The 15,060-nt window shown below is 42.4% G+C and overlaps 1 protein-coding gene across 1 annotated transcript in view; it reads left to right on the top strand.

The window, feature by feature from the left end:
* Nucleotides 1-3,217: 3,217 nt before the first annotated feature.
* Nucleotides 3,218-15,060, top strand: part of LOC306914472 (adenylate cyclase type 2-like) — a gene marked incomplete at its 3' end in the record, with an annotated part of 53,000 nt that continues 41,157 nt past the window's right edge. The window contains exons 1-3 of the mRNA XM_079491508.1: nt 3,218-3,332; nt 12,105-12,244; nt 14,309-14,420. Of these exons, the coding sequence (XP_079347634.1) occupies nt 3,243-3,332; nt 12,105-12,244; nt 14,309-14,420 (342 nt within the window). The 5' untranslated portion in view covers nt 3,218-3,242. The remainder of the gene's footprint in view (nt 3,333-12,104; nt 12,245-14,308; nt 14,421-15,060) is intronic.

The raw sequence follows: 15,060 nt of genomic DNA, 5'->3' as shown, positions 1-15,060 counted from the left end.
AATTTGGCGACCCCCCGAGGGGTCGCGACCCACGGGTTGAGAACCCCTGTACTAGTCGACTAGTAAATCCACTAGTCGACCTTGTTGGTACTAGTTGACTAGTTGATGAGAAAAAAAGAAAAAAAAGGTTTATTTTTTTTTATTTTTGTCCCGATTTTGTAGGCCTCAAGATCAGGTAGATTATAGTTATAGTCACCAATAGATCAGGTAGATTATAGTTATAGTCACCATGTACACAGTTATTAAATGTACAAATATTTATATATTAAAAAAATGGGTTTTTTCCCCCCCGTTTTTTTTAACATAATAGGTGGTTAAAGGACCACTTCACCACTTTTCAACTTCTCTTCCTATAATTGGTCCTAACTAATGTTCATGATAAAATACCACCATTTTGTCCTACTCAGTCTTTGTCTCATAGGAGGGCTGTGGGCAGTTCAGAAACCCGTCCACCAGTGACATCATCGATGGTGAATCCAAGCTAATAGAAACGGCAGGCTTTCTTTTCATGAAAAGTTGCGATGCAAAAGTTGAAGCCATCGTTCTCACGATAATAAAAATCTAAATATATTTTAAAACAAATCTTGTTTAAAAAAAGAATCTGCCTAATGATGATGTCACTGGTGGACGGGTGTCCGAACTGCCCAAAGCCCTCCTATGAGACACAGACTGAGTAGGAAAAAAATGTTTTTATCATGAACATTAGTGAGAACCAATTATATGAAGAGATGTTGAAAAGTGGTGAAGTGGTCCTTTAAACAACTAGTCGACTAGTAAACTAGTCAACTAGTCAACTAGTAAACATGACTAGAAGTGAATGCCCTACTGTAGATCAACTCAATGGGTAAACAGTGTTCTTGTCCCTCCACTAGAGACAACTCAATGGGTAAACAGTGTTCTTGTCCCTCCACTAGAGACAACTCAATGGGTAAACAGTGTTCTTGTCCCTCCACTAGAGACAACTCAATGGGTAAACAGTGTTCTTGTCCCTCCACTAGAGACAACTCAATGGGTAAACAGTGTTCTTGTCCCTCCACTAGAGACAACTCAATGGGTAAACAGTGTTCTTGTCCCTCCACTAGAGACAACTCAATGGGTAAACAGTGTTCTTGTCCCTCCACTAGAGACAACTCAATGGGTAAACAGTGTTCTTGTCCCTCCACTAGAGACAACTCAATGGGTAAACAGTGTTCTTGTCCCTCCACTAGAGACAACTCAATGGGTAAACAGTGTTCTTGTCCCTCCACTAGAGACAACTCAATGGGTAAACAGTGTTCTTGTCCCTCCAATAGAGACAACTCAATGGGTAAACAGTGTTCTTGTCCCTCCACTAGAGACAACTCAATGGGTAAACAGTGTTCTTGTCCCTCCACTAGAGACAACTCAATGGGTAAACAGTGTTCTTGTCCCTCCACTAGAGACAACTCAATGGGTAAACAGTGTTCTTGTCCCTCCACTAGAGACAGTGTTCTTGTCCCTCCACTAGAGACAGTGTTCTTGTCCCTCCACTAGAGACAGTGTTCTTGTCCCTCCACTAGAGACAGTGTTCTTGTCCCTCCACTAGAGACAACTCCTACAGCACTAGTTGGTAAACAGTGTTCTTGTCCCTCCACTAGAGACAACTCCTACAGCACTAGTTGGTAAACAGTGTTCTTGTCCCTCCACTAGAGACAACTCAATGGGTAAACAGTGTTCTTGTCCCTCCACTAGAGACAACTCCTACAGCACTAGTTGCTCAGGGTAATTGTTATAAAGTTCATTATTTCACACATGATTTCCGGTGGAAAGTTCCTGCCCTAGCTGTACGAGCATAATATAGACATTACTGTATGTATACTTGCACAGCAGATTGATGTGCAAACACGGCCTTGTTCAAAGTCCCATGTGTTGCACTAACCCATTTTGGGCGGGAAGTTGGGAACCCCTTTTGGTGTTTTAAAGCATTGTTATACTTTAGCTATTGGAAAATAGCAGATCTACAAGCTCATAGCGCGGCACCGAGTGCCGCGCTATGAACTTGTAGGTCTGCTATTTTTTTGAAATCGTGAAAATGTTCCTCAAATCTTTCAATATATATTATTACAGAGTGAACATTTTAACTCAAATCTTTGCTTCCGAGGGGTCCCTGGAACAACATATTTCCAGATGGGCGGCGGAGGCATATTACATTACCTATTGAGCACCACTGATACAGATTTTTTTTTTATTTCGACGTCAGGCCTATATGGGCTAAGCTACGTCTCAGAGAGGAAAATATTGTGCTTTTACCCCACAGTACAATTATAGGAAAACTTTACTAGTTACTTTGTAGATTTATTATAGGAAAACTTTAGTTACTAGTTACTTTGTAAATTATTATTTCAGCTGTTTGAAAATAGCAGATCACAATCCCACGACATTGTGAACTTGTAGATCGGTCTGTTTTCAAACTTTGCTATGGGTCCCCAAATCATCTTAAGCACTTTATCCATGACGTACTCTATATATGTTGCATATTAAAAAATAGCAGATCTACAAGCTTGTAGAATCTGCAGTTTCTGGAAATATTTTCCAGAAATATCCCAAATGTTTGAAACATTTTAAATAATGTTGTGTTTTTTTACATAAATCTTCCATTCTGGGGGGGTCCCCTGGCACAAAACCTTTTCAGATGGGGGGGGGGGGGGGTCCTTGGCCAAATACAGATCAATTTGGGGGGATCTTTGGCACAAAAAGGCTTGAGAGCCACTATGACTAACGAGGGTTCAAGGGTTGAGAAGTAAAAACAAAATACAAAACGGTTTCTCGTAATTGAGTTCCAGTTTTTTTCTCTCTGGAGTCCCAGCCTGAAGCTCTCACAAGCAAATTCTGTGCAAATGAGCTCGCGGGAGGGAGAGAGAGAGAGAGAGAGAGAGAGAGAGAGAGAGAGAGAGAGAGAGAGTAGAGAGAGTAGAGAGAGTAGAGAGAGTAGAGAGAGAGAGAGAGAGAGAGAGAGAGAGAGAGAGAGAGAGAGAGAGAGAGAGTGAGAATCGACGCACAACGTTTGCATATGCCAAAAAAAAATAACATAGGTATTCAAATGATGTGCGCACTGTCTGTATGCTCAGCTCATGATAACAGTAGTGCTATTGTTATTTATGTCCTCTCCTCTCCTCTCCTCTCCTCTCCTCTCCTCCTCGTGACCTGTGACCCTTGCCCTCCAGCTGGTGGCCAACGCGGTGCTGTTTGTGTGTGTGAACGGCGTGGGCGTGTTCCACCTGTGGATGACGGAGCGCGCTCTGCGGATATCCAACCAGAAGAAAGAGGAGTTCAGCGCCATGCGCTCCCAGAAGGAGGTCAAGAAGTACCAACAGGTACTTTCATTCTGTTCAATTTAATGGTAGCAGCTTGTTTTGTTTCTGTGGCTGGAGCCATCCATCAACCCATCTTCAACCGCTTATCCGTAGTCGGGTCGCGGGGGCAACAGCTCCACCAGAGTGTTCCAGACTCCAGACCGAGACGTTCCAAGGCCAGTGAGTCGATGCGTTTCCTCCATCTGGCCCTTGGTCTGCCCCGGGGTCTCCTCCCAGTGGGTCTCCTCCCAGTGGGACTGCCTCGAGGACCTCCCTATAGGGAGACGCCCGAGAGGCATCCTAACCAGATGCCCCGAACCACCTAATCTGGCTCCTTTCCAGGCGAAGAAGCAGCGACTCTACTCCGAGTCTCTGTCTTGTGTGACTGAACTTCTCACCCTATCTCTAAGGGAGATGCCAGCCACCCGTCGGAGAAAACAAATTTTTGTATTCGCGACCTTATTCTTTCGGTCCTATCCCACACCTCATGACCATAGGTGAGAGTAGGAACACCTCATGACCATAGGTGAGAGTAGGAACACTTCATGACCATAGGTGAGAGTAGGAACACTTCATGACCATAGGTGAGAGTAGGAACACTTCATGACCATATATAGAGTAGGAACACTTCATGACCATAGGTGAGAGTATGAACACTTCATGACCATAGGTGAGAGTAGGAACACTTCATGACCATATATAGAGTAGGAACACTTCATGACCATAGGTGAGAGTAGGAACACTACATGACCATATATAGAGTAGGAGCACTTCATGACCATAGGTGAGAGTAGGAACACCTCATGACCATAGGTGAGAGTAGGAACACTTCATGACCATATATAGAGTAGGAACACTTCATGACCATAGGTGAGAGTAGGAACACCTCATGACCATAGGTGAGAGTAGGAACACTTCATGACCATATATAGAGTAGGAACACTTCATGACCATAGGTGAGAGTAGGAACACCTCATGACCATAGGTGAGAGTAGGAACACTTCATGACCATATATAGAGTAGGAGCACTTCATGACCATAGGTGAGAGTAGGAACACTTCATGACCATATATAGAGTAGGAGCACTTCATGACCATAGGTGAGAGTAGGAACACTTCATGACCATAGGTGAGAGTAGGAACACTTCATGACCATATATAGAGTAGGAGCACTTCATGACCATAGGTGAGAGTAGGAACACTTCATGACCATAGGTGAGAGTAGGAACACTTCATGACCATATATAGAGTAGGAGCACTTCATGACCATAGGTGAGAGTAGGAACACTTCATGACCATATATAGAGTAGGAGCACTTCATGACCATAGGTGAGAGTAGGAACACTTCATGACCATATATAGAGTAGGAACACTTCATGACCATAGGTGAGAGTAGGAACACTTCATGACCATATATAGAGTAGGAACACTTCATGACCATATAGGTGAGAGTAGGAACACTACATGACCATAGGTGAGAGTAGGAACACTTCATGACCATAGGTGAGAGTAGGAACACTTCATGACCATAGGTGAGAGTAGGAACACCTCATGACCATAGGTGAGAGTAGGAACACTTCATGACCATAGGTGAGAGTAGGAACACTTCATGACCATAGGTGAGAGTAGGAACACCTCATGACCATAGGTGAGAGTAGGAACACTTCATGACCATATATAGAGTAGGAACACTTCATGACCATAGGTGAGAGTAGGAACACGTCATGACCATATATAGAGTAGGAACACTTCATGACCATAGGTGAGAGTAGGAACACCTCATGACCATAGGTGAGAGTAGGAACACTTCATGACCATATATAGAGTAGGAGCACTTCATGACCATAGGTGAGAGTAGGAACACTTCATGACCATATATAGAGTAGGAGCACTTCATGACCATAGGTGAGAGTAGGAACACTTCATTACCATAGGTGAGAGTAGGAACACTTCATGACCATATATAGAGTAGGAGCACTTCATGACCATAGGTGAGAGTAGGAACACTTCATGACCATATATAGAGTAGGAACACTTCATGACCATAGGTGAGAGTAGGAACACTTCATGACCATATATAGAGTAGGAACACTTCATGACCATATAGGTGAGAGTAGGAACACTACATGACCATAGGTGAGAGTAGGAACACTTCATGACCATAGGTGAGAGTAGGAACACTTCATGACCATATATAGAGTAGGAACACCTCATGACCATAGGTGAGAGTAGGAACACTTCATGACCATAGGTGAGAGTAGGAACACTTCATGACCATAGGTGAGAGTAGGAACACTTCATGACCATAGGTGAGAGTAGGAACACCTCATGACCATAGGTGAGAGTAGGAACACTTCATGACCATAGGTGAGAGTAGGAACACTTCATGACCATAGGTGAGAGTAGGAACACTTCATGACCATAGGTGAGAGTAGGAACACTTCATGACCATATATAGAGTAGGAACACCTCATGACCATAGGTGAGAGTAGGAACACTTCATGACCATATATAGAGTAGGAACACTTCATGACCATAGGTGAGAGTAGGAACACGTCATGACCATATATAGAGTAGGAACACTTCATGACCATAGGTGAGAGTAGGAACACCTCATGACCATAGGTGAGAGTAGGAACACTTCATGACCATATATAGAGTAGGAGCACTTCATGACCATAGGTGAGAGTAGGAACACTTCATGACCATATATAGAGTAGGAGTACTTCATGACCATAGGTGAGAGTAGGAACACTTCATTACCATAGGTGAGAGTAGGAACACTTCATGACCATATATAGAGTAGGAGCACTTCATGACCATAGGTGAGAGTAGGAACACTTCATGACCATATATAGAGTAGGAACACTTCATGACCATAGGTGAGAGTAGGAACACTTCATGACCATATATAGAGTAGGAACACTTCATGACCATATAGGTGAGAGTAGGAACACTACATGACCATAGGTGAGAGTAGGAACACTTCATGACCATAGGTGAGAGTAGGAACACCTCATGACCATAGGTGAGAGTAGGAACACTTCATGACCATAGGTGAGAGTAGGAACACTTCATGACCATAGGTGAGAGTAGGAACACCTCATGACCATAGGTGAGAGTAGGAACACTTCATGACCATAGGTGAGAGTAGGAACACTTCATGACCATAGGTGAGAGTAGGAACACCTCATGACCATAGGTGAGAGTAGGAACACTTCATGACCATAGGTGAGAGTAGGAACACTTCATGACCATAGGTGAGAGTAGGAACACTTCATGACCATATATAGAGTAGGAGCACTTCATGACCATAGGTGAGAGTAGGAACACTTCATGACCATATATAGAGTAGGAACACTTCATGACCATATATAGAGTAGGACCACTTAGGAACACACATGACCATAGGTGAGAGTAGGAACACTTCATGACCATATATAGAGTAGGAACACTTCATAACCATAGGTGAGAGTAGGAACACTTCATGACCATATATAGAGTAGGAACACTTCATGACCATAGGTGAGAGTAGGAACACTTCATGACCATATATAGAGTAGGAGCACTTCATGACCATAGGTGAGAGTAGGAACACTTCATGACCATATATAGAGTAGGAGCACTTCATGACCATAGGTGAGAGTAGGAACACTTCATGACCATAGGTGAGAGTAGGAACACTTCATGACCATATATAGAGTAGGAGCACTTCATGACCATAGGTGAGAGTAGGAACACTTCATGACCATATATAGAGTAGGAACACCTCATGACCATAGGTGAGAGTAGGAACACTTCATGACCATATATAGAGTAGGAACACCTCATGACCATAGGTGAGAGTAGGAACACTTCATGACCATATATAGAGTAGGAGCACTTCATGACCATAGGTGAGAGTAGGAGCACTTCATGACCATAGGTGAGAGTAGGAACACTTCATGACCATAGGTGAGAGTAGGAACACTTCATGACCATATATAGAGTAGGAACACTTCATGACCATAGGTGAGAGTAGGAACACTTCATGACCATATATAGAGTAGGAACACTTCATGACCATAGGTGAGAGTATGAACACTTCATGACCATAGGTGAGAGTAGGAACACTTCATGACCATAGGTGAGAGTAGGAACACTTCATGACCATATATAGAGTAGGAACACTTCATGACCATAGGTGAGAGTAGGAACACTTCATGACCATATATAGAGTAGGAACACTTCATGACCATAGGTGAGAGTAGGAACACTTCATGACCATAGGTGAGAGTAGGAACACTTCATGACCATAGGTGAGAGTAGGAACACTTCATGACCATATATAGAGTAGGAACACTTCATGACCATAGGTGAGAGTAGGAGCACTTCATGACCATATATAGAGTAGGAACACTTCATGACCATAGGTGAGAGTAGGAACACTTCATGACCATATATAGAGTAGGAACACTTCATGACCATAGGTGAGAGTAGGAGCACTTCATGACCATATATAGAGTAGGAACACTTCATAACCATAGGTGAGAGTAGGAACACTTCATGACCATATATAGAGTAGGAACACTTCATGACCATAGGTGAAAGTAGGAACACTTCATGACCATATATAGAGTAGGAGCACTTCATGACCATAGGTGAGAGTAGGAACACTTCATGACCATATATAGAGTAGGAGCACTTCATGACCATAGGTGAGAGTAGGAACACTTCATGACCATATATAGAGTAGGAGCACTTCATGACCATAGGTGAGAGTAGGAACACTTCATGACCATATATAGAGTAGGAACACTTCATGACCATAGGTGAGAGTAGGAACACTTCATGACCATAGGTGAGAGTAGGAACACTTCATGACCATAGGTGAGAGTAGGAGCACTTCATGACCATAGGTGAGAGTAGGAACACTTCATGACCATAGGTGAGAGTAGGAACACTTCATGACCATAGGTGAGAGTAGGAACACTTCATGACCATAGGTGAGAGTAGGAACACTTCATGACCATATATAGAGTAGGAGCACTTCATGACCATAGGTGAGAGTAGGAACACTTCATGACCATAGGTGAGAGTAGGAACACTTCATGACCATAGGTGAGAGTAGGAACACTTCATGACCATATATAGAGTAGGAACACTTCATGACCATAGGTGAGAGTAGGAACACTTCATGACCATAGGTGAGAGTAGGAACACTTCATGACCATATAGGTGAGAGTAGGAACGAAGATCGCTCGGTAGACACAGAGCTTTGCCTTCTGGCTCAGCTCTCTTTTCGTCACAACAGTGAGCGGTACAGCGAGTGAGGAATGTAGTTTATGAACAGCTTTTGATGTTATCATCGTTTATGACAATAATAGCTTGTAGATCATTTACTTATTTAAGGTGGGAGTTCATTTAAGATCTAATAATAATAATAGTATGGGGGTGGTTTAAATAGCAGTGGTATGGGGGTGGTTTAAATAGCAGCAGAGGTAAAGAACACGTACATAATTGTATTGTATGTGCGTACTGTACATGTTGAAGGAAAATATCAATACAAAGAGGCAGTTAAAAAGCAGCACACGTAATAAGAACCGTAAAATAGCCCTATCTCTCACACACACACACACACACACACACACACACACACACACACACACACACACACACACACACACACACACACACACACACACACACACACACACACACACACACACACACACACACACACACACACACACACACACACACACACACACACACACACACACACACACAGGCCTGTGTCATCAGGACAGCTGGGCTCGGCCTCCAGCGTTTGTTCAGTTGTCCTGACGTTAAAAAATGTCTTCTAAATCCTGACAGTTTTCTGAAAAACCCATGTTTTTCTGTCAGTTGTTCTCAAACATATTCATGTCAAGGACCCCCAAATACATTGGCCGCCGACCCACATCTGAAAATATGTTGTTCCAACTTCCAGGGACCCCCCCCCCCCCCCCCGTAGCAAAGATTTGAGTTCAAAACGTTCGCTCTGAAAGAATATATATTCAAAGATTTGCGCCACATTTTTACGATTTTTCACAATTAGCAGACCTACAAGCTCCGAGTGCCGCGCTATGAGCTTGTAGATCTGCTATTTTTCAATAGCTAAAGTATAACATAATGCTTAAAACACCAAACGGGGTTCCCAGTCCTGAATGGGTTAAGTTTAGGGGTGTCAAAAAAAATCGATTCGAATCCCGGTATGAACGAGTCTAAATCGATTCATAATTTCCAAAAATCGTTTATTTTTTATTTTTTTAGATTTATTTTTCTAGTTACATTTATAGGAGTTTTCACTACATGGTGTCTGTGATATGAAATGTAAGCTTACCCTAATCACAGTAAACATCATGTCTTCAGTCATTTTCAAGTTACTGTAGTCACTTCAGTTCAAGACTGAAGTATATTGTGATGAAATCCTATGTATTGAATCGATAATCATTTTGAATAGAGAATTGTTTTGAATCTGGAATCGAATCGTGACCCCAAGAATCGGAAACGAATCGAATCGTGGGACACCCAAAGATTCACAGACCTAGTTAAAGGACAACTTTAGTTTTTTCCAACCAAGGTTCAAGTTTCAAGTTGTTATTAGAGAAAGTAAAAGATGAGTGTTAATTTTTTTTCATTTGCTCCTTTCTTTTGTTTTAGCGATTTTAGCTATTTTTGACAGGGGGGCGGGGGCATTCGAACATGGGGCTAAATACGTCTTTATTAACAAAATATTATGCCGATTTCTTTTTTTTATTATTTACTATAGTCCTACTAGACCAGAATAAATTACATCTGGCCACAAAAGATCACAGGATCTACTGAATGTGAAGGAGGCCACATTCAGTAGATCCCGTGATCTTTTGTGGTCAAATATAATTTCTTGGGGTCTAGTAGGACTATAGTAAATACAAAATTTAAAAAATCACTATAACATTTTGCAAAAAATACATATTTAGCCCCATGTTCGAATGCCCCCGCCCCCCTGTCAAAAACAGCTAAAATCCCTAAAACGAAAGAAAGCAGCAAATGAAAAATAATTAAGACTCATCTTTTACTTTCTCTAATAACCACCTAAAACATGAACCTTGGTTGAAAACTTCCAATAGATTAATAATTCACGTCATACCCTGTATGGAGCTACAGTAGAACAACATACTCTGTATGGAGCTACAGTAGAACAACATACTCTGTGTGGAGCTACAGTAGAACAACATACTCTGTATGGAGCTACAGTAGAACAACATACTCTGTATGGAGCTACAGTAGAACAACATACTCTGTATGGAGCTACAGCAGAACAACATACTCTGTATGGAGCTACAGTAGAACAACATACTCTGTATGGAGCTACAGTAGAACAACATACTCTGTATGGAGCTACAGTAGAACAACATACTCTGTATGGAGCTACAGTAGAACAACATACTCTGTATGGAGCTACAGTAGAACAACATACTCTGTGTGGAGCTACAGTAGAACAACATACTCTGTATGGAGCTACAGTAGAACAACAGGCAGAGCCAGAATGGACGTCTTTCACTATGAGCAAACAGACCAGGATAATGGATGAAATGCTATCTGCGCGTGCGTGCGTGCGTGCGTGCGTGCGTGCGTGCGTGCGTGCGTGCGTGCGTGCGTGCGTGCGTGCGTGCGTGCGTGCGTGCGTGCGTCAGCCAAATCATAACAGATCGCTGCCACTGTAAGTCAACAATTCGATACTCGGAGTGCCTATTAAACTATTTAGTGTCTGTCCCAACATAAACATCCAGCACGCCAATCCTGTCAGACATGTTAACCACTTAAACCCCATCTATCTGCTTGCTTGCTGCTGCACACTGATAAACTGCTGCGCTGCTGTCTGCTTAAACTGCTGCTCTTAAACATCTGCATTACTTAATTTACAAGAAGTCTACACAATTAGAGAATGTAGATATGTTTTATTTTGATCAACATTTGCCTGTTATCTCTCCTAATGGCACCAACATCAATACAGTGATACAGAGTTCTGGACAAAATTATAACAAAATAATAATAATAAAGTTTTGCGTCTAAAAAGCTTTTCACCAGAGGAGAAAAACTGAAGTATTTTATTTTAAATTCAGGCAGACTCTTCACATACTAGTAGAGCATGTCTGAAATAAATGTCAGAGATGAAATCGACATGTAAATATGAAATAAATGCTTAAACATGTAGCTAGGTGTAATGTTCAAGCCTGTTTTCTCAACTCGCTGTTTCTCTGCAAGACATTACAGAGCCATATCTCCAAAACTGGTGGGTCAAACTGAACAACCAATATGTCAATTTGAAGCTATGATTCCCTGCTTTCATATGACATGAAAAAACGAAAATGAGTACCGTACTGTCTCGAATATAAGACGACTCAGATTATAAGACGACCCCCATTTTTCAAGACTCGTTTGTGGAAAAATAACATTGAATGTCAAATAGTCTCTAGTCTAGTCCCTGATTATAATACGAGCCGTATATTTTTAGGATATTTCCATTAAAAAAATTAAAAAATATAGTTTTATATTCAGGCCAATGACTGTTTCCCATTCATGGTGGTCATCAAATGGTGGTCAAATCGTGGCTCAAATGCTGAATAAATAATGGACCTGATATGAAAAGGGTTGAAACCCACTGAATTTTTTAATGTTTTTAGTTACTCTTCTGGCGCTGATTTAAATGTTGTCTATATTTGTTTTAGCATACGATGGGCTGACCCCCCCCCCTGTCTTTTATCCTGGTGTGTTTCCACGGCGACAGGAGCACCTCCTCCTGTCGGTGTTGCCGCGCGGCATCGCCATGGAGCTCAGGAAGGAGATCATAAACAGACTGTCCAAACAGAGCCAGACCAACTTCCACAACTTCCACAGCCTGTACATACGGCAGAGCAGGGACGTCAGGTGAGACACACCCACCGGAACAATAGATATATACTGTACAATATATACTGTACAATATATACTGTACATCTAGGCATTCACCCACCAGAACACACTATATATATAATACAATAATACATACGGCAGAGCAGAGACGTCAGGTGAGACACACCCACCGGAACACACTATATGTGACTAAATTTGACTGAGGGACTGCCATTGGATTTTTTTGAATTTTTGTTTTTTCATGTCATGTGAAAGCAGGGAATCATAGCTTCAAATTGACATATTGGTTGTTCAGTTTGACCCACCAGTTTTGGAGATATGGCTTATAGAGTAATGTCTTGCAGAAAAAAGCGAATTGAGAAAACAGGCTTGAAAGGTTCACTTCTGTGGTCTCTAACATTACAGCTAGCTACATGTTTAAGCATTTATTTCATATTTACATGTCGATTTCAGCTCTGACACTTATTTCAGACATGCTCTAGTATGTGAAGAGTCTGCCTGTGCTATTAACTCATTTTTGGAAAAAAATTAAAATAAACTTTTCTCCTCTGGTGAAAAGCTGGAATTTGCGCGATGGCAGTCTCTCAGTCAAATCTGGTCACATATATATAATACAATAATACATACGGCAGAGCAGAGACGTCAGGTGAGACACACCCACCAGAACACACTATATATAATACATATACTGTACATCTAGAGCAGGGGTTCTCAACCCGTGGGTCGCGACCCCTCGGGGGGTCGCCAAATAATTTTAGGGGGTCCCAAAATTTAGGAAAAAAAAGAAAAAAAAAAGATTTTTTTTTAATTTTATTTTCACGATTTTTCAAAAATAGCAGACCTACAAGCTCGTAGCGCGCCACTCGGTGGCGCGCTATGAGCTTGTAGATCTGCTATTTTTCAATAGCTAAATTATAACAATGCTTAAAACACCAAAAGGGGTTCCCGCCCAAAATGGTTTAAGGTTATTGTAGCAGTCAATTTATATTGGGGGTTGGGAGGGGGCGGGGCGGGGGTCCCGAGACATTGCCAAAGCATTTCCGGGGGTCCCCGGCCAAAAACGTTGAGAACCCCTGATCTAGAGGTTCACACACTGGAACATACTAGGCATGTAACGATACACTCAACTCACGATACGATTCGTATCACGATATGGAGGTTCACGATACGATTTTTCACGATATTTTAAACAAAAGATATTTTCCAGAAAGATTACCGTTTTTTTAAAATTTTATATAATTCATATATTTGAAACTCGATGTTTTTGTTTCAATAAATAGATTCATATCGTCGGGATTAATATCGATATATCGTTACATGCCTAATATATACTGTACAACCAGACGTTCACATGTGTGTGTGTGTGTGTGCGTGCAGTATCTTGTATGCAGACATCGTGGGGTTCACTAAGCTGTGTGTGTGTGTGTGTGCGTGCAGTATCTTGTATGCAGACATCGTGGGGTTCACTAAGCTGTGTGTGTGTGTGTGTGTGTGCAGTATCTTGTATGCAGACATCGTGGGGTTCACTAAGCTGTGTGTGTGTGTGTGTGTGTGTGCGTGTGCAGTATCTTGTATGCAGACATCGTGGGGTTCACTAAGCTGTGTGTGTGTGTGTGTGTGTGCAGTATCTTGTATGCAGACATCGTGGGGTTCACTAAGCTGTGTGTGTGTGTGTGTGTGCAGTATCTTGTATGCAGACATCGTGGGGTTCACTAAGCTGTGTGTGTGTGTGTGTGTGCAGTATCTTGTATGCAGACATCGTGGGGTTCACTAAGCTGTGTGTGTGTGTGTGCGTGCAGTATCTTGTATGCAGACATCGTGGGGTTCACTAAGCTGTGTGTGTGTGTGCGTGCAGTATCTTGTATGCAGACATCGTGGGGTTCACTAAGCTGTGTGTGTGTGTGCGTGCAGTATCTTGTATGCAGACATCGTGGGGTTCACTAAGCTGTGTGTGTGTGTGCGTGCAGTATCTTGTATGCAGACATCGTGGGGTTCACTAAGCTGTGTGTGTGTGTGCGTGCAGTATCTTGTATGCAGACATCGTGGGGTTCACTAAGCTGTGTGTGTGTGTGCGTGCAGTATCTTGTATGCAGACATCGTGGGGTTCACTAAGCTGGCCAGCAGCTGTTCTCCAGAGGAGCTGGTCGCTGTGCTCAACAAACTGTTCGGAAGGTTCGATGACATCGCCAAGGTGAGAGAGAGAGAGAGAGAGAGAGAGAGAGAGAGAGAGAGAGAGAGAGAGAGAGAGAGAGACACAGAGAGAGAGAGAGAGAGAGAGAGAGAGAGAGACACAGAGAGAGAGGAGAGAGAGAGAGAGAGAGAGAGAGACACAGAGAGAGAGAGAGAGAGACACAGAGAGAGAGAGAGAGAGAGAGAGAGAGAGAGAGACACACAGAGAGAGAGAGAGAGAGACAGAGAGAGAGAGAGACACAGAGAGAGACACAGAGAGAGAGAGAGAGAGAGAGAGAGAGAGACAGAGAGAGAGAGACTTTTTGACTTTTTATAAAACCTTTTTATTTACAAACTAAAAAAGAACAGCAAACGCTTTACTTGCTTTCAGTCAAACATTCATGTACCAATGGCATTTTGCATAAAACGGAAACAAAAAAAACAAAAACAAAACATCATTATTCCTAATCAAAAACCATTGCTGCAACAAACCAATGCAGAGGGTTCAGCCAGTGACATGCTGCTGTCGCCCCTGAACCCCCCCTATACGCCGAGTCCTCCTCCACACCCAGCCCGTCTCTGGACACAACACAACAGTACAGTGCAAGTCCACTTTCCTCTCCCCTCCTGTGATTCTCATGTTCAGTATCTTTCAAAGACAG

This window comes from Electrona antarctica (assembly GCF_951216825.1).
Source record: "Electrona antarctica genome assembly, chromosome: 21".
NCBI classification, from domain to species: domain Eukaryota; kingdom Metazoa; phylum Chordata; class Actinopteri; order Myctophiformes; family Myctophidae; genus Electrona; species Electrona antarctica.
This window is presented reverse-complemented; position numbering and strand designations above follow the sequence as displayed.